The sequence below is a fragment of the Mesoplodon mirus genome (genome assembly GCF_964341445.2).
Source record: "Mesoplodon mirus genome assembly, chromosome: 1".
Classification (NCBI taxonomy): Eukaryota; Metazoa; Chordata; class Mammalia; order Artiodactyla; family Ziphiidae; genus Mesoplodon; species Mesoplodon mirus.
The window spans coordinates 60,639,724-60,666,807 of NC_138976.1; the positions used below are offsets into that span (position 1 = coordinate 60,639,724).

Below are 27,084 nucleotides of genomic sequence, written 5' to 3' on the forward strand. Positions count from 1 at the left end.
CTGTCTCCCCACAAAGATCAACAATTGAACAGCTCTCCATGAACGAAAACAGCTCTGGGAGGTCACTAGGGTATATTTAGTAAGTTTTAGCACACAGTGGAATAAAAAAAAACAGAGTAATTGCACAAGAAAAGAAAGAAGACAAGTTCATTTTGTCTGCATCATTCCATAACCTATGTTGGCACTGTTCAGCACCAAGAAGGAACTTCCAAGCTAGAAAATTTTCTTCTCGCCAGGAAAGAAACAGCAAGGTGAGCAAACCAGCTTTTATAGCCTCTAGGGGCACTACACAAAAGTCTGACTTCAGTTTCACCCCACCCAGACCAGCAAAGCTTGAGACATTGAGCCAGCTAGTAACAAGAAAGAAAAGCAGAGGCTACTTTTAGCAGATAGGCAGCAGAGCGATGGTTGGTTCACAGAGATCTGCTCTGCAAACAATCTTAGCAGAGTTCACCACTGATGAAGCCAACGGCCACCAATTCATCAAGGATCCTTGCAGATCTCACAAGGTTTTGTCCCACAGGTTTTTGAGCTAGTTGATGCCAGCAGCCTGAGTTCCTCCCTACATGACCTCCCCCAACGCCTGCTGAAGCCAGGAACCACACTGGAGCCATCCAAGGTATCTGCAGTTACACAGGTATAAGATATCAGCTGCATAAATCCCACTTTGCCCACACCAGAACCTGGAGCCACACCCACAGGCAGTTTGGGCTTTTCCAGCTGCGTGAATTAAAGTTGCCAGCCTAGGCCAATGGGTGCCATCTTCACACCCCTTCTACCCTACTCCAGGTCACCAGTATCTCCCTGAAAGAAGATTTGTGGACCCATCTGGCACCCTAGCTTTTTCAGCTGCTGCCCAGGTAATGCACCTCTTTATCACTTGACTATCGTGGCCAGTGAGGTTTGTATCCATGGGTTCAACAGGACTGTAGCAAACAAAGAAACAGTTTTCTTTTTTTTTCATCTTTTATTTTTAGCTTTATTGATGTATAATTGATTTAATCACTTCCAAAAGTTTCCTTGTATTCTTGTGTGTGTGTGTGTGTGTGTGTGTGTGTTTTCTGTGTGGTAAGAACAAGAAACAGTTCTTAACTGGCTATCCTTCTAGGGCTCAGTACAAAGTGAGCAGTCCTTCCCTAAAAGAGGTCTATTTGCATACTGTAAAAGCTGCCGCCTGAGAGTCTGACTTCCAATCAGCCTGCAGCTGGGTGCTGACTGAAATCCTTCCCTATGGGACACTGAAAGATCTTGGCATACCCTCAACTACTGGGAGCCACTAAGAACAAAGAAGAATGTCTGAACAATCACAAAAGTTTGAGAGACAATCAAGAGCTAAGGTAAGGTGGAAGGATAAATTTCATCTCCTACATGATTTCACTCCTGTCTAGGAGAGGTGGCTGTTTAATCTGATGCATGGAATCTAACATAAATAGTCAAGGAAAATGAAAAAAATGAGGTATATGTTCCAAACAAAAGGACAATATAAAACCCCAGAAACAGACCTTAATGAAATGGAGATAAGTGATCTACCTGATAAGAGTTCAAAATAATAGCCATAAAGATGTTTAACAAGGAGAACAATACATAAACAAAGTGAGAATTTCAACAGAGAAATAAAAAATACAAGAACTTATGAAATAAATCACAGAGCTGAAGAATACAGATGAACTGAAAAATACACTGGGGGGGTTAACAGAAGACTAGGTGAAGCAAAAGAAAGGATCAGCAAACTCAAAGAAAGGGGAGTGGAGTCTGTCCAATCAGAAGAGCAAAAGGAAAAAAAAGAATGAAAAAGAGTGAAGATAGCTTAGGAACTTATGGGATACCATCGAGTAGAACAATATTCACATTATAGGAATCCCAGAAAGAGAAAAGAGGGAGAAAAGGGAAGAAAGCTTATTACAAGACATAATGACTGAAAACTTCCCTAACCTGGGGAAGGAAACAGACATCCAAATCCACTTCAAATTTAAAGACACACACAGACTGAATGTGAAGATATAGAAAAAGATAATTCCAAGCAAATGGAAACAAAAATGTGCAGGGTAGCTATACTTATATTAGACAAAATAGACTTCAAGCCAAAGCCTGGAAAAAGAGAAAACAAAGGTCATTATATAATGATAAAGGGGTCAATCCAACACAAAGAAATAACATTTATTAATATTTATATATCCAACATAGGAGCACCTAAATATACAAGGGAAATAATGACAGATTTGAAGGGAGAAATAGACACCAATATAAAACAGTAAGGGACTCAATATCCCACTTTCAACAATGGATAGATCATCCAGACAGAAAGTCAAAGAGAAACATTGAACTTAAAATATACATTAGACCAGAGGAACCTAACACATATGTACAGAAGATTCCATCCAAAAAGCATCAGAATACACATTCTTCTCAAGGGAACATGTAATATTCTCCATGATAGATCATGTGTTAGGACACAAAACAAGTCCTAATAAATTTCAAAAGACTGAAATCATATCAAGCATCTTTTTCAACCATAATGGTATGAAACAAGAAACCAGTTACAAAAAGAAAACTAGAAAATTCAAAAACATTAAACAACATGATACTGAGCAACCAAGGATTCAAAGAAGAAATCAAAAGAAAAAATTTAAAATATCTTGAGATGAACAAAAAAGGAACACAACATACCAAAATATATGGGATGTAGCTAAAGCAATATTAAGAAGGAAGTTCATAGCAATAAACACCTATGTTAAGAAAAAGAAAACAGCTCAAAAGAACATTCTAACTTTATACTACAAAGAACAGAAAAAAAAGAACAACCTAAGCCCAAAGTTAGTAGAAGGAAGGAATAAATATTAGAGCAGAAATAAATGAAATAGAGATTAAAAAGACAACCGAGAAGATCAATGAAACAAAGAGCTGTTTCTTAAGAAAGATAAACAAAACTACAAACTTCACAAAACTTTAGTAGACTTACCAAGAAAAAAAGAGACGACTCAAAGAAAATTCAAAGTGAAAGACAAGATGTTACAACTGACACCACAGAAATACAAAGAATTGTGAGAGACTACTATGAACAATGTATACACCAATAATAATAATAATAATAATTGGATAACCCAGAAGAAACAGAAAAACTCCTAGAAACATACAATTCCCTAAGACTGAATTATGAAGAAATGGAGTATCTGAACAGACCATTAACTAGTAAAAAGATTTAATCAGTAACTAAATATCCTCCAACAAAGAAAAGTTTAGAACTAGATGGCTTAAAGATTTAAACATTTTACAAAAAAATTAATATCAATCTTTAATCTCTTCCAAAAACAGAAGAGAATGGAACACTACCAAATATATTTTACAAAGCCAACATTACCCTGATATCAAAACAATACATGGATAGTGCAAAAAAGACAATTACAGGCCAATATTATTGATGAACATAGGTGCAAAATCATCAACAAAATATAAGCAAACCAAATTCAACAATGTATTAAAATACATACACCATCATAAAACCAATTTATTCTAGGCATACAAGAATGGTTCAACATCCACAAATCGATCAACGTGATACACTACATTAACAAAATGAAGGAAAAAAATCATATGATCATCTCAATAGATGCAGAAAAAGCACTAGACAAAATTCAACATTCATTCATGATAAAAACTCTCAACAAACTGAGTATATAAGGAATGTACTCAATTTAATAAAGGCTATATAGAACAAGTCCATAGCTAACATTATACTCAACTATAAAGTACTAAAAGCTTCTTCTCTAAGACCACGGACAAGATAAGAGTGCCCACTCTCACAACTCCTATTCAAATAGTACAGGAAGTCCTTAGAGCAATTATACAAAAGAAAAAACTAAAAGGCATCCAAATCAGAAAGGATGAAGTCAATCTGTCTCTATCTGCAGATGACATGATGTTATGTACAGAAAACTCTACCAAAAAAACTGTTAGAACTAATAAACAAATTCAATAAAGTTGGAGGATACAAAATCAATGTACAAAAATCAGCTGTATTTGTATATACTAACAACGAACTACCTGAAAATGAAATTAAGAAAACCATTCCATTTACAATAGCAGCAAAAAGGATAAAATACCTAGGAATAAATTTAAGTAAGGAGAAGAAAGCCCTGTACACTGGAAGCTATCAGACATTGGTGAAAGAAACTGAAATAGACACAAATAAATGGAAAGATACTCTGCACTCATGGATTGAACAGTTAATATTGCTCAAATGTACACAAAGTGATCAAATCAATCCCCATCAAAACTTCAATGGGGGCTTCCCTGGTGGCACAGTGGTTGAGAGTCCGCCTGTCAATGCAGGGGACACGGGTTCGTGCCCCGGTCCAGGAAGATCCCACATGCTGTGGAGCAGCTGGGCCCGTGAGCCATGGCCACCGAGCCTGCGCGTCCGGAGCCTGTGCTCCGCAACGGGAGAGGCCACAACAGTGAGAGGCCCGTGTACTGAAAACAAAACAAAACAAAACAAAATAAAAAAAACTTCAATGGCATTTTCACAGAACTAGAATCCTAAAATTTGTATGGGACCACAAGGACCTCAAATAGCTAAAGCAATCTTGAGAAAGATGAACAAAGCTGGAAATATCACACTCCCTATTTCAAACTGTACTACAAATCTATAGTAATCAAAACAGTAGGTGCTGCAATAAAAACTGAAACATAGATCAACAGAAAATAGAGAGCCCAGAAATAAAAACACACATATATAGTCAATTAATTTATGACAAAGGAGTCAAGAACGTACAAAGGGAAAATTATAGTCTCTTCAATAAATGGCACTGGGAAAACTGGACAGTCACGTGTAAAAGAATGAAACTGGAAGACTATCTTACACTATACATAGTAATCAACTCAAAAAGGATTAAAAATGAATGTAAGACCTAAAAGTATAAAACTCCTAGAAGAAAGCGCAGATGATTCAGCTGCTAGACATCAGTCTAAGATTTATTGAATTTGACATCAAAAGCAAAGGCAACAAAGCAAAAGTGAAAAAGTGGGACTATAACAATCTAAAAACCTTCTGCACTACAAAGGAAATCACCAATAAAATGAAAAGGCAACATATCAAGTGGGAAAAATATATGCAAATCATATATTTGATAAAAGGTTAATATCCAAAATATATTTTTAAAAACTCATATAACTCAATAGACAAAAAATAAACAAAAACAAAAATCCAATTTAAAAATAAGCAGAAAATCTGAATAGACATTTTTTCCAAAAAAGACATATAGACGGCCAGTAGGTCCAGGAAAAAGGTGCTCAACATCGTTAATCATTAGTGAAATGCAAATCAAAACCAGAAGGAGATAAAACCCCATACCTGTTGGAATGGCTATTACCATATGACAAAAAATAACAAGTGTTGGAGAAAAGGGAATCCTTGTGCAATGCTGATGGGAATGTAGATTGGTAAAGACACTAAGGGAAACAGTATGGAGGTTCCTCAAAATATAAAACTACCATATGACCTAGCAATTCCACTTCTGGACATATATCTGAAGGAAATGAAAGAAACTGTCTCAAAAAGACATTTGCACCCCTATGTTCAGTGCAGCATTTCTTACAATAATCAACACACAGGAACAAACTAACTGTCCATTAACAGATAAAGGGATTTGTGTATACACAAACACACAAACAGACACACACAGAATGGAATATTATTAAGCCACACAAAAGAAGGAAATCTTTCCATTAGTGACAAATGGAACTTGAAGTCATTATGTTAAGTGAAATAAGTCAGATAGAGAAAGACAAACACTTGTATAATATCATTTATATGTGGAATCTAAGAAAAACAAACTTACAGGTAACAGAGAACAGGTAAGTGGTTGCCAGAGATGGGTGGTGGGGGCTGGGGGTAATGGGTGAAGGTGGTTAAAAAGTTCAAACTTCATTATAAGATAACTAAGTAATGAGGATGCAATGTGCAGCACGGTAACTGTAGTTAACAATACTCTAGTGTAGGTTTGAAAGTTGCTAAAACAGTAGATCTTAAATGTTCTCATCAAAAGAAATAAATAGTAACTGTGAGGTGATAGACATTAACTAAACTTATTGTGGTAATCATTTTAATATATATACAGATATGAAATCATTTACACCTTAAACTAATACAGTGTTATGTGTTAATTACATCTCAATAAAAGTGGGAGGAAATTAAAATAAATAAACAAAATTAGGCAAAACAGACTTTAGGCAAAAATTGTCATTACAAATAAAGATGACATTTTAAAATGATAAAAAAGTGAATCCTATAAGAAGATATTCCAATTATAAATATATATATGCACCTAACAGCAGAGCCCCAAAATGTGTGAATCAAAAATGGACAGAATTGAAGAATGAAATAGACAAATAATAAAGGGTAGAGCAACGAGACAGAAGACAGGCAAAAAAAATGCAAGACTTGAAGAACACTGCAAGCCAAATAGACCTCACAGACAATTAGGACACTCCACCCAATAAAAGTAGAATATACATTCTATTCAAGAATTTAGTAGATGGATGAAACATCAGACTACCCATAACAGAAGAGAGAATGAATGAACTGAAGAAAGCATCAAGGTTGAAGCAAAGAGAAAAAAACCTTTGAAAATATTAAAGAGTCAAAAGCTATATGGCACATGGTGGAAAGGTCTAATATGTAATAGAAATCTCACAAGGACAAGAGAGAAAGAATATGCAGAAGCCATATTTGAAGAGATATTTAGCAAGAATTTTCCAAGAATGAGGAATAGCATATAAAGAAAAAAAACTTTATAAACTTGAAAGCACAAAAAAAAAAAACAGAAACACCACCACACTTAGAGAAATCATATAAAAAACTGCTGAAAACCAAAAATAGAGAAAACATAAAAAGTAGTCAGAGAATGGACATATTACTTTCAAAGGAGAAAGAGAGAGATGACTTCTCAACTCAAAGTATGGAAGCCAGAAGACAATGCATATCATCTTTAAAAGAAAAAAAGATTCTGCAATTCTAACCACCTGAAAATACCATTCAGAAATGAAGGCAAAAAAGGCATTCTCTGATAAGTATAAAATGAGAGAATTCACTGTCAACAGACTCTCACTAAAAGAAATACTAAAAAAAGTGCTTAATGTAGAAGGCAAAAGATCCTAGAGGGAAACACAGAATTGCAGAAAAGAATGAAGAGCTTTCAAAGGGATAAAAATTCTCAGTGAATACTGATTTTTTAATAATAATAATGGCTGGGCTTCCCTGGTGGCGCAGTGGTTGAGAGTCCGCCTGCCGATGCAGGGGACACGGGTTCGTGCCCCGGTCCGGGAAGATGCCACATGCTGCGGAGTGGCTGGGCCCGTGAGCCATGGCCGCTGAGCCTGCGCGTCCGGAGCCTGTGCTCCGCAACGGGAGAGGCCACAACAGTGAGAGACCCGCGTACCACACACACACACAAAAATAATAATAATAATAATAATAATAATAATAATGGCTTACAGAGTAAAAATATATGTAGGATTAAAATGTTAAGATAACAATAGCGGGCTTCCCTGGTGGCGCAGTGGTTGAGAGTCCGCCTGCCGATGCAGGGGACACGGGTTCGTGCCCCGATCCCGGAAGATCCCACATGCCGCGGAGCGGCTGGGCCCGCGAGCCATGGCCGCGGAGCCTGTGTGTCCGGAGCCTGTGCTCCGCAACGGGAGAGGCCACAGCAGTGAGAGGCCCGCGTACAGCAAAAAAAAAAAAAAAAAAAAAAAAAAAAAAAAAAAAAAAAAAGATAACAATAGCAAAAATAGGTGAGATAAAGCAGTTAGAATGAATTAAGTTCCTTCCACTGTATGAAAAATTAAATACACTCTAAAGTAAGTTAAGTAAGTTAGTTAAAATACACTAAAAAGTCAAAGACTGGGAAGCTCCATTTACAATAATAGCTGAGTAGATTTCTATCAGATTAAGTCTCCTGCATATAACTGTTTCATTTCTGAGCAAAATATAAAAACAACTACCTGAAGGTAACAGAGAATGATCAAACACAGGACAAATCTGGACAAGAATTGATACTGGGAAAACAGAAGAGCCTAGGTAAGGTTCCCATTTTTGTGAATTTTTATCTGAGAGAGGCTCATAACAGACATGATGTGGGGAGATTAAAATTCCAATAGTAACTTGCAGTTTTACTGGCTTGAAGAACTATAGGACAAAGTTCAGGTCCACCACTAAAGCTAGAAAAAATGGAAATTCTGGAAGGGTGACAGCCGAAACTATGACTGACACCTGAAGTAGTCATGCAGTGGGCAGTCCTCTAAGCAATCCAGATAAGGTTAAAAGAACTTAAAAGCAACTTAGTTGTTCCCACCTGAAGGAAATCAGGGTTTGGAGTTTACATCTAACTTATTTGAATTCAAGAGACAGAGGAGGGGGAGAAAAAGAAAAAGTTAGTTCAGCACTCATAACTAATATGACAGAAACCAGAGTCTCTAAAAAATATCTGTTACTATATACACTAAACAATATAAAATCGTTACACAGACAAAACATTAATATATGACCCATATTCAAAGCAAAGAAAACCACTAGTAATTAAATCCAAGAAGACCCAAAAGATAGAATTAAAATATAATAATTTTAAAGAATCTACTTTAACTATTATTATAGGGACCTAAAGAAAACTATGATTATAAGATATGAACACATAGAAAAACTCAACACATATATACATACTACAATAATGAATCAAATGAAAATTGTAGAACTGAAGTGTACAACATTTGAAGATTAATTCACAGAAAAAGACTTACAGAAAAACTGGAGATAACAGAAATGTCACTTAAATTGAATAAAAATTAACATAAATTATCTAAAGAATGTAAATTAAAAGATTGAAAAAAATAAAGAGAGACTCATCGGGCTTTGGGGTAACACTGAAGAGTCTAACATAAGGGAAATAGGAATCTCAAAAGGAGAAGAGAGAGAAGTCAGAAAAATGTTTCAGAAAGTAATGTCAAAAATTTCCCCAATTCAGTAAAAAATATATTATTTACAAAAATCAAGAAGCTCATCAGAATTCCCAGGAGAGAGGGACCTTCAAGATGGCAGAGGAGTAAAACATGGAGATCACCTTCCTCCCCACGAATACACCAAAAATACATCTACATGTGGAACAACTTCTACAGAACACCTACTGAACGCTGGCAGAAAACCTCAGACTTCCCAAAAAGCAAGAAAATCCCCACGTACCTGGATAGGGCAAAAAAAAAAAAAAAAAGAAAGAACAGAGACAAAAGAATAGGGACAGGACCTGCACCTCTGGGAGGGAGCTGTAAAGGAGGAAAAGCTTCCACACAATAGGAAGCCCCTTCACGGACAGCGACTGCGGGTGGCGGAGGGGGGAAGCTTCGGAGCCACAAAGGAAAGTACAGCAACAAGAGTGCAGAGGGCAAAGTGGAGAGATTCCTGCACCGAGGATCAGTGCCGACAAGCAGTCACCAGCCTGAGAGGCTTGTCTGCTCACCCACTGGGAAGGATGGAGGCTGGGAGCTGAGGCTCAGGCTTCGGAGGTCAGATCCCAGGGAGTGGATGGATTGGCTGCGTGAACACAGCTGAAGGGGGCTAGTGCTCCACAGCTAGCTGGGAGGGAGTCTGCAAAAAAGTTTGGACCTGCATAAGAGGCAAGAGACCATTATTTGCGGGTGCGCGAGGAGAGGGGATTCCTTCCCCGTCTGCCCACAGAAGGCAGAGCACCACCTAAGCGAACTCCAGAGATGGGCGCGAGCCACGGCTTTCAGCTCGGACCCCAGAGACAGGCATCAAACGCTAACGCTGCTGCTGCAGCCACCAAGAATCCTGCGTGCAAGCACACAACACTATCCGCACCACCCACCACAGAAGCCTGTGTAGCCCGACACTGCCAGGGTCCCGTGATCCAGGGACAATTTCCCAAGGAGAGCACACGGTGCGCCTCAGGATGGTGCAATGCCACACAGGCCTCTGCTGCCATAGGCTCGCCTAGCATTCCAATTATAACTACTGTTCCCCTCCCACTCCCCAGCCTGAATGAGCAAGAACCCCTAATAAGCTGCTGCTTTAACCCCCTCCTGTCTGGGTGGGAAACAGATGCCTGAGGGCAACCTACACGCAGAGGTGGGGCCAAAACCAAAGCTGAACCCCAGGAGCTGTGAGAACAAAGAAGAGAAAGGGATATTTCTCCGTGCAGCATCAGGAGCAGTGGATTAAATCCCCACAATCAACGTGATGTACCCTGCATCTGTGGAATACCTCAATAGACAATGAATCACCCAAGATTGTGGCAGTGGACTTGGGGAGCAACGGTAGACTTGGGGTTTGCTGTCTGTGACTGAATTGTTTCTTATTTTTAGATTTATCTCAGTTTAGTTTTTAGCATTTGTTATCATTGGTGTAGTTGTTTATTGGTTTTGTTGCTCTCTTTTTTCTTAATTATTATTTTTAATATTTTATATTAATAATTTTAAAATTTACTTCTTTATTTATGATTTTAATTATTTATTTATTTTATTTTTTTTCCCTCCCTTTTCTTCTGAGCTGTGTTGCTGACAGGGTCTTGGTGCTCCAGCCTGGTGTCAGGCCTGAGCGTCTGAGGTGGGAGAGCTGAGTTCAGGACACTGGAGCACTAGAGACTTCCCTGCCCGACGTAATGTCAATTGGCGAGAGCACTTCCACATATCTCTGTCTTCATGCTAAGACCCAGCTCCACCCAACGGCCAGCAAACTCCAGTGCTGGCCGCCCTATGCCAAACAACTAGCAAGACAGGAACACAACCCCACCCATTAGCACAGAGGTTGCCTAAAATCATAATAAGTCCATAAACATCAAAAAACACACTACTGTATGTGACCCTGCCCACCAGAAAGACAAGATCAACCCCAACCACCAGAACACAGGCACCAGTCCCCTCCACCAAGAAGCCTACAGAAGCCACGGAAACTACCTCACCCACTGTGAGGAGACACCAAAAACAACGGGAACTACAAACCTGAAGCCTGTGAAAAGGAGACACCAAACACAGTAAATTAAATAAAACGAGAAGACAGAGAAATACACAGCAGATGAAGGAACAAGGTAAAAAACCCACCGGACCAAACAAATGAAGAGGAAATAGGCAGTCTACCTGAAATACAATTCAGAGTAATGATAGTAAAGATGATTCAAAATCTTGGAAACAGAATGGAGAAAATACAAGAAATGTTTAACAAGGACACAGAAGAGCCAAAGAGCAATGAAACAATGATGAACAACACAATAAATGAAATTAAAAATTCTCTAGAGGGAATCAATAGCAGAATAACTGAGGCAGAAGAACAGATAAGTGACCTGGAAGATTAGATAGTGGAAATAACTGCCATAGAGCAGAATTCACAGAAAAGAATGAAAAGAATTGAGGATGTTCTCAGAGACCGCTGGGACAACATTAAATGTGCCTACATTTGTATGATAGGGGTCCCTGAAGAAGAGAAAACGAAAGGGACTGAGAAAATATTTCAAGAGATTATAGTTGAACACTTCCCTAGTATGGGAAGGAAATAGTCAATCAAATCCAGGAAGCACAGGGAGTCCCATACAGGATAAATCCAAGGGGAAACATACCAAGACACATGTTAATCAAACTATCAAAAATTAAATACAAAGAAAAAATATTGAAAGCAGCAAGGGAAAAGCAACAAATAACATACAAGGGAATTCCCGTAAGGTTAACAGCTGATCTTTCAGCAGAAACTCTGCAAGCCAGAAGGGAGTGGCAGGACATATTTAAAGTGATGAAAGGGAAAAACCTACAACCAAGATTACTCTACCTAGCAAGGATCTCATTCAGATTTGATGGAAAAATTAAAACCTTTAAAGAGAAGTAAAAGCTATGAGAATTCAACAACACCAAACCAGCTTTACAAGAAATGCTAAAGGAACTTCTCTAGGCAGAAAACACAAGAGAAGGAAAAGACCTACAACAACAAAACCAAAACAATTAAGAAAATGGTAATAGGAAGAAACATATTGATATTTACCTTAAATGTAAATGGATTAAATACTTTAACCAAAAGACAGAAACTGGCTGATTGCATACAAAAACAAGACCTGTATATACGCTGTCTACAAGAGACCCACTTCACAACTAGGGATACATACAGAATAAAAGTGAGTGGATGGAAAATGATATTCCATGCAAATGGAATTCAGAAGAAAGCTGGAGTAGCAATTCTCACATCAGACAAAATAGACTTTAAAATAAAGACTATTACAAGAGACAAAGTGGACACTACATAATGATCAAGGGATCAATCCAAGAAAAAGATCTAACAATTGTAAATATTTATGCACCCAACATAGGAACATCTCAATACATAAGACAAATGCTAACAGCCATAAAAGGGGAAATTGACAGTAACACAATAACAGTAGGGGACTTTAACACCCCACTTTCACCAATGGACATATCACCCAAAATGAAAATAAATAAGGAAACACAAGCTTTAAATGACACGTTAAACAAGATGGACTTAATTGATATTTATAGGACAGTCCATCCATAAACAACAGAATACACTTTCTTCTCTACTGCTCATGGAACATTCTCCAGGATAGATCATATCTTGGGTCACAAATCAACCTTGGTAAATTTAAGAAAATTGAAACCGTACCAAGTATCTTTTTCCAACCACAACACTAGGAGACTAGATATCAATTACAGGAAAAACACTGTAAAAAATACAAACACATGGATGCTAAACATTATACTACTAAATAACCAAGAGACAAATGAAGAAATAAAAGAGGAAATCAAAAAATACCTAGAAACAAATGACAATGTAAACACGACAGCCCAAAACCTATGGGATGCAGCAAAAGCAGTTCTAAGAGGAAAGTTTATAGCAATATAATCCTACCTCAAGAAACAAGAAAAATCTCAAATAAACAACCTAACCTTACACCTAAAGCAGTTAGAGAAAGAAGAACAAAAAAAAATCCCCAAAGTTAGCAGAAGGAAACAAATCATAAAGATCAGATCAGAAATAAATGAAAAAGAAATGAAGAAAACAATAGCAAAGATCAATAAAACTAAAAGCTGGTTCGTTGTGAAGATAAAGAAAATTGATAAACCATTAGGACTAATCTGGTGTCCCAGATGGTTAAGAATCCACCTGCCAATGCAGGGGACACGGGTTTGAGTCCTGGTCTGGGAGGATCCCACATGCCGTGGAGCAACTAAGCCTGTGTGCCACAACTACTGAGACTGTGTGCCACAACTACTGAAGCCTGCGTGCCTACAGCCCATGCTTTACAACAAGAGAAGCCACCGCAATAAGAGGGCCACACACCACAACAAAGAGTAGCCCCTGCTCACTGTAACTAGACAAAGCCCGTGCACAGCAATGAAGACCCAATGCAGCCAAAAAAATAAATAATAAATAAATAAATAAAACCTTAAAAAATTGATAAACCACTAGCCAGACTCATCAAGAAAAAAGGGGAGAAGACTCAAATAAACAAATTAGAGATGAAAAAGGAGAAGTAACAACTGACACTGTAGAAATACGAAGGATCATTAGAGACTACTACAAGCAACTATATGCCAATAAAATGGACAACCTAGAAGAATTGGACTTCTTAGAAAAGCACAAACTTCCGAGACTGAACCTGAAAGAAATAGAAAATATAAACAGACCAATCACAAGTAATGAAATTGAAACTGTGATTAAAAATCTTCCAATAAATAAAAGCCCAGGACCAGATGGCTTCACAGGCGAATTCTATCAAACATTTAGAGAAAAGCTAACACCTATCCTCTCAAACTCTTCCAAACTACAGCAGAGGGAGGAATGCTCCCAAACTCATTATACAAGGCCAACATGACCCTGATACCAAAACCAGACAAAGATGTCACAAAAAAGAAAACTACAGACCAATATCAATGATGAATACTAATGCAAAAATCTGCAACAAAATACTAGCAAAGAGAATCCAACAGCACATTAAAAGGATCATACACCATGCTCAAGTGGTATTTATCCCAGGAATTCAAGGATTCTTAAAAATACTCAGATCAATCAATGTGATACACTATATTAAAAAATTGAAGGATAAAATCCATACAATCATCTGAATAGATGCAGAAAACTCTTTCAAGGAAATTCAATACCCATTTATGATAAAAACTCTGCAGAAAGTAGGCATAGAGGAAAGCTACCTCAACGTAATAAAGGCCATGACAAACCCACAGCCAACATCATTCTCACTGTGAAAAACTGAAACCATTTCCACTAAGATCAGGAACAAGACAAGGTTGCCCACTCTCACCACTTTATTCAACATAGTTTTGGAAGTTTTAGCCACAGTAACCAGAGAAGAAAAAGAAAAAAAGGAATCCAAAAAAGAAGTAAAACTGTCACTGTTTGCAGATGACATGATACTATACATAGAGAATCCTAAAGATGCTACCAGAAAATTACTACAGCTAATAATCAAGGAATCTGGTAAAGTAGAAGGATACAAAATTAACACACAAAGATCTCTTGCATTCCTACACACTAATGATGAAAAATCTGAAAGAGAAATAAAGGAAACAATCCCATTTACCACTGCAACAAAAAGAATCAAATATCTAGGAATAAACCTACCTAAGGAGACAAAAGATTTATATGCAGAAAACTATATGACACTGATGAAAGAAATTAAAGATGATACAAACAGATGGAGAGATATACCATGTTCTTTTATTGGAATAATCAACATTTTGAAAATGACTATACTACCCACAGCAATCTACAGATTTAATGCAATCCTTATCAAATTGCCAATGGCATTTTTCACAGAACAAGAACAAAAAATTTCAAAATTTGTATGGAAACACAAAAGACCCCAAATAGCCAAAGCAATCTTGAGAAAGAAAAATGGAGCTGGAGGAATCCAGCTCCCTGACTTCAGACTATACTACAAAGCTACACTAATCAAGACAGTATGGTACTGGCACAAAAACAGAAATATAGATCAATGGAACAGGATAGAAAGTCCAGAGGTAAACGCATGCACATATTGTCACATTATCTTTGATAAAGGAGGCAGGAATATACAGTGGAGAAAAGACAGCCTCCTTAATAAGTGGTTCTGGGAAAAATGGATAGACACACCTAAAAGAATGAAATTAAAACACACCCTAACACCATATACAAAAATAAACTCAAAATGGATTAAAGACCTAAATGTAAGGCCAGACACTATAAAGCTCTTAGAGGAAAACATAGGCAGAACACTCTATGACATAAATACAGCAAGATCTGTTTTGACCACCTCCTAGAGTAAGAGAAATAAAACCAAAAACAAACAAATGGGACCGAATGAAACTTAAAAGCTTTTGCACAGCAAAGGAAACCATCAACAAGATGAAAAGACAACCCTCAGAATGGGAGAAAATATGTGCAAATGAAGCAACAGACCAAGGATTAATCTCCAAAATATATAAACAGCTCATGCAGCTCAATATTAAAAAAACAAACAACCCAATCCAAAAATGGGCAGAAGACCTAAACAGACATTTCTCCAAAGAAGACATACAGATGGCCAAGAAACACATGAAAAGCTGCTCAACATCACTAATCATTAGAGAAACGCAAATCAAAACTACAATGAGGTATCACCTCACACCGGTCAGAATGGCCATCTTCAAAAAATCTCAAACAATAAATGCTGGAGAGGGTGTGGAGAAAAGGGAACCCTCTTGCACTGTTGGTGGGAATGTAAATTGATACAGCCACTATGGAGAACAGTATGGGGGTTCCTTAAAAAACTAAAAATAGAACTACCATATGACCCAGCAATCCCACTACTGGGCATACACCCTGAGAAAACCATAATTCAATAAGAGTCATGTATCACAATGTTCATTGCAGCACTATTTACAATAGCCAGGACATGGAAGCAACCTATGTGTCCACTGACAGATGAATGGATAAAGAAGATGTGGCACATATATACAATGGAATATTACTCCATCAGAAAAAGAAACGAAATTGACTTATTTGTAGTGAGGTGAATGGACCTAGAGTCTGTTATATGGAGTGAAGTAAGTCAGAAAGAGAAAAACAAATACTGTATGCTAGCACATATATATATGGGATATAAAAAAAAATGGTTCTGATGAACCTAGGGGCAGAACAGGAATAAAGATGCAGATGTAGAGAATGGACTTGAGGACATGGGGAGGGGGAAGGGTAAGCTGGGATGAAGTGAAAGAGTAGCACTGACACATATACACTACCAAATGTAATATAGATAGCTAGTGCGAAGCAGCTGCATAGCACAGCGAGATCAGCTCAGTGCTTTGTGACCACCTAAAGGGGTGGGATAGGTAGGGTGGGAGGGAGACACAAGAGGGAGGGGATATGGGGATACATGTATACATATAGCTGATTCACTTTGTTATATAGCAGAAACTAACAGAATATTGTAAAGCAATTATACTCCAATAAAGATGTTAAAAATTTTTTTTAAATTCCCAGGAAATAGAAATAGAATCTGGATAATAAATAAAGTCTAACCTTTGAAAAAAAAAAAAGAAGAAGCTTATCAAACTACAAGAATGATGACTACGATGAAAATCATTCTTGGGAACATTACAGTTAAAGTGCTTAAAACCAAAGGTTAAATATTCAGGAAAAAAGCCAGCCAAAACTGACACATCACATTTAAGTGAACAATGAAACAAATTTCCAGTGATACTGTGAGAAACAGTGGAGTACAGAAGACAGAAAAGTGATGTTTTTAAATTGCTTTTTAAAAATATATAAACAGTCAATTAATCCAGAAAAAGGAAGGAAATGGGAACAGAGGAACAAAAAATAGGACAAATGGAAAACAAATGGTAAGATGGTACACCTAAACCCAGCCATATTAATAATTAAATTTAAGTGCACTAATGCTGCAATGAAAAGGGAGAAATTGTCAGAATGAATAAAAAACAGAATCTTACTCTGTATACACACTTTAAATATTAAGACACCTATAGATGGAAATTTAAAGAATAAGAAAAAGGTAATCTCCCATGGAAAATGTAACCATTAAAGAGACTGACTGTCTATATTAACATCATAAAATTGGGTTTCAAGTCAACAGAATATTATTATAGTTAAAAATGGCATTTTACAATAGCAAAGGGTTCATTTAATTAGAAAGAAATGACAATCATAAATATGTATGCCCCTAATAAAACAGCTTTAAAATACACGAAGCAAAAGTTGACAAACTAAAGGGAAAACAGAAAAATCTACAATAATACTGGAAGATTTTAACACCTCTCTCAGCAACTGACAGAAAAACTGATTTAAAAACTAAGGATAAAAATCACTAAAGACAGAAGGTCTGAACACTGTCAACCACAATGACATAAGTAATATTGATACTTAAGGAACACCCCAGTCAATACCTGCAGATTAAAAATTATTTTCAGGTATAAATAGTACATTCATCAAAACTATACGCTGGACCATACAACAAGTCTCAATAAATTTCCAAATACAGTAATCTTATAGAACACTATCTCTGACCATAATGGAAGTATATTGGAAGTGAATAAAAATAAGATATACAAGGAAAAAACACAAACATTTCAAAAGTAAATAACACATTTTCTAATAACCAAAGGGGCAAAAAGAAAATCACAAGGGAAATTAGAAACATTTCTAACTGAATATTTATTTGTAAAGTTGACAAGCTAATACTAAACGTTCTATAAAAAAGCAGTAGAGCAAGAGTCTACAGAGCATCCTTGAAAAAGAACAAAGTGACTTACAGTACCCGCATTTCAAGAGGTACTATACAGCGACATGTATTAGTGAGTATTTTTCTGGACTCTATTCTGTTATATCAATTATTTTGTCAATCATTATGTCAATACCACACCATTTTTTCTTTTTTAGCTTGATAAATAGGTCTCAAAATTGGGTAGTGTAAGTCCTCCAACTTTATTTTTTACTATTTGGTTGGTCAAAAAGTTCGTTCAGGGTTTTCCATAACATCTTATAGAAAAACCCAAATGAACTTTTTGGCCAACCCAATACTTTATTTTGCTCTTTTAGGTCCCTTGCATTTCCCTATAATTTTTAGAATTGGCTTGTATTTATCTAAAAACTATAGCTTTCTGGAATTTTGATTGGGATTACATAATAAATAGATCAATTTGGGGAGAACTGACATTTTGACAACATTGTATCTTCTGATTCATGAACTTGGCCTAGCTGTCTGCTTATATATGTCTTTTAATTTCACTCTGGTATGTTTTGTACTTTTCAGTGTATAGGTCCAGGCCATATTTTATCAAATTTATCCTTAATTATTACACAGGTTTTGATATTCTTATAAATGGTCTTTTTCGATTTCAATTTCTAATTATTTGTTTCTAATACTTAGATATATAATTGACTTTTGTAAATTGATGGTATCTTGCAACACTGCTAAATTTTCTTACTATTTCTAGTTGTTTCATCATAGACTCAGTACGCTTTGTATACGGATGCTCAGGTTCTATGAATAAAAAGAGTTTTACTTCCTTATTTCTAATTAGCATGATTTTATTTGTTTCTTGCCTTACTGTACTAGTTAGAATCTCCAGTACAATGTTGAATATAACTGACTTGTTCCTTATGTTAGAAGGAGAGCATTCAGTGTTTAATAAGAAATATGTCTTATACAAACTCTTCTAGTGAAGTAAAAAAGAGAGAATACTTTGCAATTCATATTAGGACACCAGCATCACCTTGATAAAATCTAATAAGAAACGTTCAAGAAAGGAAAAGTACAGCCCAATATCCCTCATATAGATGCAAAAATCCTAAGAAAAATATTAGCCAATTGAATCCAGCAATATGAAAATAATAAAACATTACAACAAAGTTAGGTTTATTTCAAATACAAAACTGAATTAATAATTGAAAAACAATCAATGTAATAGCCATGTTAACAGAATATATGAGAAAAACCCTAGCATCATCTTAAAAGACACACTGTATACAATCAATACCTGTTCATGAAAAAGCTTTCAAACTGTGAATAGATGGGAACTTCCTAATATGATAAACGATATTTACAAAAAAACCCCATAGCATAGAGTGTTTAAAGGTAAAATACTGTAAGTTTCAAAAAGAAGCAAAACTAATCAATGATGATAGAAGTCAAAACTGGTTACACTGTAGGGGTAGCCACTAATTAGGAACATTATGGAGGTTTATTGAATAGTGGTAATATTCTACATCTTGATCTGAGTGGTATTTATATGGATGTGTTCAATTTGTGAAATGTCATTGAGTTAAACACTTAAGGTTTGTACAGTTTACTATTTGTATGTTACACTTCAATAAAATCATTTACAAAAAATTTCAAGTATTTTCATGAAACTAAATTATCCTTAAAGTTATAGTGCCAAGTGCCAACATGGGCAAGACACTTTACAGAACAGTAAGAAAGTAATCTACCAAATATAAAGACTTACTAAGAAGCTATACTGATTAAGATGATGTAACATTATCCAGGAATACAGAGAAAAGAGTCTAGAAAGAAACTCAATATACTGAACTAGGATATATGATAGAGGTAGCCCAGCACTACACAAGAAAAAAGGTGGATCATCCAATGGGTTGATTTGGAAAAACTGGCTAATATTTGGGGGAAAATAAATAAATAAAAATGGATCCTTACCTTATACTGTATGTGAAATACAATTCCGAATGAATTATGAACATAAATGACATAAGCAAAGCTTTAAAACTTTTTGAAGGAAACAGAGGTGCAAATATTTCCATATTTGGGGTAGGGAAGAATTTCTTAAATGAGCACTAACTATAAAAGATTAAATTTTCTAAATTAAAATTAAGAATTTCTGTTTATCATCTGACATGTTAAAGAAAATGAAAAGACAAGGTACACACTGAGAGAAGATACTTGTCACATATTCAACTTACTAGAGATTAATATCAAGGATATTTAAAGAACTTTTACAAATCAATAAGAAAAAATCCAGTACAAGAATGGATAAAAGACATAAATAGACATTTTACAGAGGAGGGCACTCACTTGACTAGTAAGCGTAGGAAATACAACCAAATGCATTGTTGATATGAGTAAAATTGATGAAAACCACTTTGAAAAATAAGTGACCAGTATTTTGTGAACGTTTACATTTTCACACCCTAGACCTAGGATTTCCATTCTGAGATAGTTAATCCACAAAAATTCATGCACGTGTGTACTAAGAATCATGTACAAAAATGTCAATTGCAGCATTATTCATAACAGCAAAAAACTGGGAATAACCCTAATACTCATCTACAAATGAATGGACAAGCAGTTATGATATAATCACATATAACAGAATATTTTATATCAGTCAAAATAAATGAAGTTATACCAAACATCATAGATGAATCTTAACACAGTGATGAGTCAAAATTGCCAAATCCCAGGAAACAATACAATTTGATACATTTTTATAAATGGCAAAACTAAACAATATTCTAGTTCCTCATAAATTTATATGAGATAAAACTTTCTAAAAAATAATCAAAATGATAAATAGTTCAGTAGTTACCTCTGGTGAGAGAATCATGGTACCAGTAAAGGGTGAAGGATACAAGTAGATATAAGTTATTAGTAATTTCCTACCCTTGCATTAGTTGGTGGGACCAACAATAATTGGTTGGTGGGACCAACCAATAATACTGTGTCATGATACAAATCTTACGACTAATCCAATTCTGTGCACCTGATGTCCAAAAAATTCAATATAATACAATACAAATTTAAAAATCTTATATTTGAGTTGTTAGCAAGACAAAATATGCTGGGTTGAAAAATTACTGGATCATTAAAGTTAAAGGATCATTAATAAACATTTAAGCTCCCAATTACATACTTGTATTAATTTCATTTCTTTAAATTCTAACATTTAAAGAAGTGCTGAGTGCCTTAAAAACAAATAACTTTATAGGAATAAGATTGTTTTATAATACATACTTAGAGATGACAGTTACCTTGAAAATTATCTAAAAGAGGTACCACTGGATATTTTCTATATGACAGGCTCTGCATTTGACATGCATTACCTCATTAATCCTCCCAAAACTCTTATGACAAAGATACTATTAATATCAACACTTTATTTGTGAAGAAACTTTGGCTAAAGGGTTAAGAAATTTGCTCAAGTTAACAAAGCTCACAGGCAAAGCTATAATTTGATCCCAGGTTTATTTGAATCCTGAATCTGCATATTTATCTATACATTTGTACTACCTCACTTAACAGGACAAAAATAGGTAGAAAAGTCAACTGATCTGTCCAAAATCATATATCAAGATAGTGAAAGAACTGGGACTAAATGGTATTAACTACCACATACCAGGAATTATGGCAAGTACTTTTATGTGACTTTCTATTCAATACTCTTTTCATTCCATTACCCCATTCAATAAAACGTCTCAAAATGGACATGACCTATTAATTTCCTCTTCATTATCATATACCAGCCAAATGTTTCATCCCAATAACTATACCAGATACACCGTTTCTATATGCATTTCTATATGAATCCACATTGTATATAATATTTATGTCTACAGAGTACAAAAAACAGCACAACATAAATCTGACACGCTTACATTCTAATATATGCAAATTTATTCAATTTTTGTGTTTTAGTCAATTATACTAGAAAATTTAATAAGATATTATACTGGGTAATATTTTTAGAAAATGTCTCACCTGTTCTGAGTGGTCTGAATCACATTCTTGAGGTAAAGGATAGAGTGCTCCTTGTGACTCATGAAGCTTTTCTTTTAATTTAGCGTTTTCTCCCTCTTTTTGAAATAGCTTATCCTGAAGATTAACAACACTTTGTCGGAGCATAGCTTCACTTGATTTTGTGGTTTCAAACCAAATATGTAACTCGTTGTAAAGCTGTTTCAAAACATATATCCGAATTTATTAATAATCAATAAAATAGTTATGTCTATATATATATATATATATATACAAACTTATACATATATATGGTCTATATATGACATACTCATTGCCCTCAAGTTATTTTAATAGTCTAAGAGGAAAAACAATATAAAAACATATGTGAAACTAAATGATATAATCACATACCAATATAAAACTCCAACTGATGTTAAAAAGACAAGATGTTCTATTGGCCAGTTGTAATACAGGGATGCAAACATTTTAAGCTAGCTATATTAATTTTCATGATAAAGAACGGACTTGAACTGAGCCATGATGGTATTATAGAAATTGAATGAAAATAAAAAAGTCATTCTAAAGATAGAAGAAATGTTAAAAAAAAATACGTACAGTGGTAGGAAGAAACAGAAAGGGAGAGTAAGATATAACAGCCTAATTGGATTCAACATATACATTTGAAAGAAAAAAAGAAAAACTCTCATTAAGAGTTCCCATTTAGTAAAAACTAGCATCTACTGCTAAAGTAGAGGAGGAGCAGCAGAAGGAATAATAAGAGAGAAAGCCAGGCAATAAGATTGTAGATGGAATGTAAAGACTCCTGAATGACAGGTTAAGGAAGATGGATTTATTCCTGTAGAGAACAGGAAATCACTGAAGACCTCAGTCAGAGTGATAAAAACAGAATCAGGGTCCAAAGTGATGACAGCTAATTTTAATTTTTTTAACTCAAGGCAACATGAATTAAATAAATTAAAAACTAGGGTTTATTAAGACTGTGAGACAGCATAAGGTATATAACTGGTGGCATAAAGTCATATATAGTAAACAATGGTATTCCTCCAATACACACGAACTTACTTGGTGATGAAAATCCTAACTTACGATTGTGAATTAATGAGGCATAATTCAATTTGTGGTAACTGATTCTGATAAAAAAAAAACCTGTATATATATTTGCTGATGACACTTGGAATGTGACCTAAGAATTAACATCTACTTAAAAAAAAATAAGGCTAATAGTGAGATAGTGAGATCTTATAACAAAAGCAAAATCTCCAAAGACAGAAGCTCAAAATTATGTTAATACAGTAGGTTTTTAGGTTTGCTCATCCGAGTCAAGATGGGGAGGATCTTCGATTAGTTGGCCTTGCCTCATGGGAAGAAACTTAACTACAGAAAAGTTGGCAGAGTATTTTTTTGTTTGTATGCTATAGTTTATTTTTTTAAGTTTAAAATTTTTAAAAAGGCTTGTAAAACCTCTTTTTCAATGCTTTTCTTCAGATATATACTTTGTCATAAAAACAAGACCCTCCAAATCACTCCTCTGACATACAATTAGTTCAACATACTTTTTATTTTCTGTAAGGGATTATACCTTTATACTATTATAAATACTTTAAATAACCCATTTCACTTTACAGCCAGTCTAAAAATTGTTTTATAAAGAAAGGGTTGTCCTTCATGATTTATAAAGAATTGCAGGATATAAATTTGTACTTTTCCTTCCAATTGCCTTTATACCAGGGAATATGTCCAATATTCTTTCCACAGCTGATACCATTGGATATTCTAAAAGGGAAGAGAGAGGAGGAACCTGACAGGTTTGAGGAACAATGAAGGGATCATAGTGGGCCTTTCAGAGAACTACCTGTGCCGTGTTGTTGAGTTTCATGATTGAGTTCAGGGTAGAAAAGGAAAAAGCAAAATCTAAAGACAAGAGAGAAGCTGACTAGAAAGAACTAAAGCTGTGCCCAATAGCATACAGAGTCATTTATTCAGTAAAACATTATTTAACCCTTCTCCCTCTTATTTATATGCTTTATTAATACTAATCAGCTTTTACCCAATCAGCACAAACCTTTGGAGGAAAATAATAGAACATAATATAATTTAAAAATGTACAGTTTTCAAATTCTACCTCAATAAAAATTTTTTAAAAAGAATTTACAGATTTCAAATATTTAAGAATCTCATGAACATTAATAAGTATTAGCAACACAGTTCCCCCCCCATTGCCCAAGGTGCAGGCATAATGATAGTGTGTCATCAGGAATGAGGACCAATTTCCTAGCCATCAGTATCAAGGATGTGGATACTTTTCTCTTGGGTGCCACGTCTTGGGATCTTCCTTCATAGATGTAAGGCTCCAGGGCCTATTCCTTCATGGATGAAGGCTCTATCTTAATGTCTGTTTTTTGTCTCTTCTCTTCTCTCCTCTCTTTCTTGTTTCCATAAAAATGAAGACTAACAGCTCTCTTGTGTTCTCTACTTGGCTCTCTCTGCCATTAAATTTATGCGGTTGTACTTCCTATTCAGAAGTTGCCCTGGCTTAATCTCATATGACTAGGTGGGCAACTCTAGACATTGAGGCAAGCTCTATCTTTCTCTGAAAATATCCACCCTTCCACCAAGCAGCAGGTGAAAAAGAACTTTAAAAAGCCTGAAACAGGTGATCTAGGTCAGCCTTACTCTAGGAATTGGGACACTCTCTCTATTATTCCTTAGTTCTTACTCAAAATATACATCTCCTACTTGCCCATTTTCTTGATGGCTAATTGGACTTCAATTATTTAATAGCAATCAGACCACTCAGCTGTGAACTTAAAGAAAGCAAAGACAGTCCTCCAGTCATTTTTAATTCTAGGCCCCAGTCCACCAGTAAACTTAGCTAGAAAAGCCTTCAAGAAGGTCATCTGTCTATTTTTATTTCTAAAGTATTTTTTGGTGACAAAGCCTCAGAATGATAGAATGTTTGTTTCTCTAGGAGATCCTACAAGAAGGCAAAGGTTTTGGATGTTCTGGTCCCCTGGCTAGACACCATCTTATTCTCATCCCATTAATAACAGCAGAGTGAGTCAAAAAATACCTCTCAAGTGAGTCAATTAGGTAATATAACAAATTCATTCATCTGCTTAGGTTTAGGCATCCTGATTAGGCATGCTTTTTCTCTATTAGCAATTGCAATTGCTTTCAGAAGTTTTCAGAGAGGCACTTTTCTCTGTAATTTCTTTCCTCTAATAGTCCAAAAAGCTGGAATAGATGAGAATCTTTTGCAAGGTTCTGGCGTATAAAAATTTAATCATACATTCCCCTATATACTTTAGAAGTACCAATCATTATAATCCATAAGCAATTTATTATGTTTACTATTCTTCATGTTATTTTTTGTTGAAGAAATTAAAGTGAAAAAACACTATAAGGATCTCTAGGGGACAGAAAGCAAGTTATCTCCAGAAATAGCACCCCAAACACCAAGTCCTTTAATTTTCAGGGGCTTAGACTGAAGTACTCTTCTTCTCATATTTTTATTAGTGTTGAGGAACAAGATGATATATTATTTACCTTAAAAATTTTGGAAATGTATAAGCTCTGTGACCCAATGACTAATTTGTTTAAAAAATATAATATTCCATTTTTGTAAGTATACTATCTGCTACTCTGAGATAATAAATTTTACAAGTGAAAACTATAACTCTTCAAAGCATAAAAATGAAAAGAAAACAATCTGATTTAACATCCAGTTTAAACTAAAGTATGCATAACCTAACTCCTTATTTTCCTGGATTGATATTAGCTCACATCATGTAATTATCATTAAACAGAACAAAAACTGATAAAATACATATTTAGTACCCCAAACATGTTAGATGGTCTAGAAGTTGAAAATGCTGATACAATTCCTATGTTTAAGTCATACACATGTATGTAAATGACATGCAAGGGTAGAAAAACTATTAAAACTTAAATAAATGGTTACAACATTCTCACAGGAAGAAAACACACTACTTTATTTCTCTTGAAGGGTATTTATCATCTAGAGGAGCCCTCTACATTAGTTGTTAGGTAATTTTGTGTATGAGACTAATGATTTGTTATGGAGACCTCGAGGAAAATATGACTCACCTCTTTTCCTGTGCTCAAAATTTCTTTCTTTTTTCTCTTCACCTTTATCTCCCTTCCTCATTCTCCTTATCCTACCACTGAAGGCAACTATTTTTATCCTTTCAGATAACAAAGTAAATACTATGATATAAAGCAACTTAATAACTGGGAAAAAAGGAAGGGAAATGAGAGGGAAAAATGTAGAAAGGAGAATTGAGAGAACAGAGGGAACAGAGAAACTCCATTAGAAACAGTAAATTAAAAAGACCTAACTCTTAGAGAAGTAAACTTAGTAAGAATTGGAAATAAACTATTACTGTAATTCAACTCACCTGAGTCTTACAGCTAGGCCCCAATTATTATTTGGGGATAATATAATTAATTAATGTGAAAATATATTTACAAATCTTAATTTGTAAGTAAACAGTTTCGTTTCATTGTTGCATGGACTACTTGATTACTCAAATTTATTGAAAAAAATGTAGAAAACTACATGTGGAAGAGGAATAAAGACAAGTATTAAGTAAAATGTTCTGGGATTAGAATGAATAATTTGATGTAAATGAACACTGGAAGTCTGAACAGTAGCATACTGTTTATTCATGATAAATAATGTAATGTGATCATTCCCAAATTTAAAAATCCTTAACTCCACAGCTGATATATTTTAGGGGTGGGGTGGGGGGGTGATAGGTCTAGTAAAAAAAAATCTGCAGGTCAAAAGAAATCTGTAGGTCAAAAAGTTTAAAGTTGCAACAAAATAGAAGAAACCAAATTTGTACAATCAGGAGAAACAGTGGCTGAAGAATAATGATGGGGGCTCTTTTCACAGAGGATGATAACATGCTGGGCTCCCCTTTCACCAAAAAGAATGCAATGGAATATTTTGAATAACATTTAACTCAGATATCAAAACAAACTCCCCAACATTAAAAGTTATTGAGTATTGAAAGAATTTTGAGTAGAATGAATTATGCAAGTTTATAGAATCTATTACAGAACACTTTAAGGATAAGACCACATTATTCTATGCATAACTGAACTATATACTGTGGGCTTTATAATAGAGTTTAACATTGTGGGTTTTGGACTCAAGATTACCTACATTTGAATTCTACCACCTGGTAGCTGTTTGATTTAAAACAATACTCTAAGACTCAGTTACTTGATCTATAAAATAATAAGGGATACTACTAATAATATACCACACAGGGCTGGTGTGGGGCTT

At 35.2% G+C, this 27,084-nt stretch overlaps 1 protein-coding gene across 6 annotated transcripts in view; it reads right to left on the minus strand.

The window, feature by feature from the left end:
* CNTLN (centlein) overlaps window positions 1-27,084 on the minus strand; it is a 357,687-nt gene that overhangs the window by 172,177 nt on the left and 158,426 nt on the right. For all 6 annotated transcript variants that reach the window (XM_082619946.1, XM_082619947.1, XM_082619945.1 and 3 more), the window contains exon 8: window positions 21,771-21,965. In XM_082619946.1, the coding sequence (XP_082476072.1) occupies window positions 21,771-21,965 (195 nt within the window). The remainder of the gene's footprint in view (window positions 1-21,770; window positions 21,966-27,084) is intronic.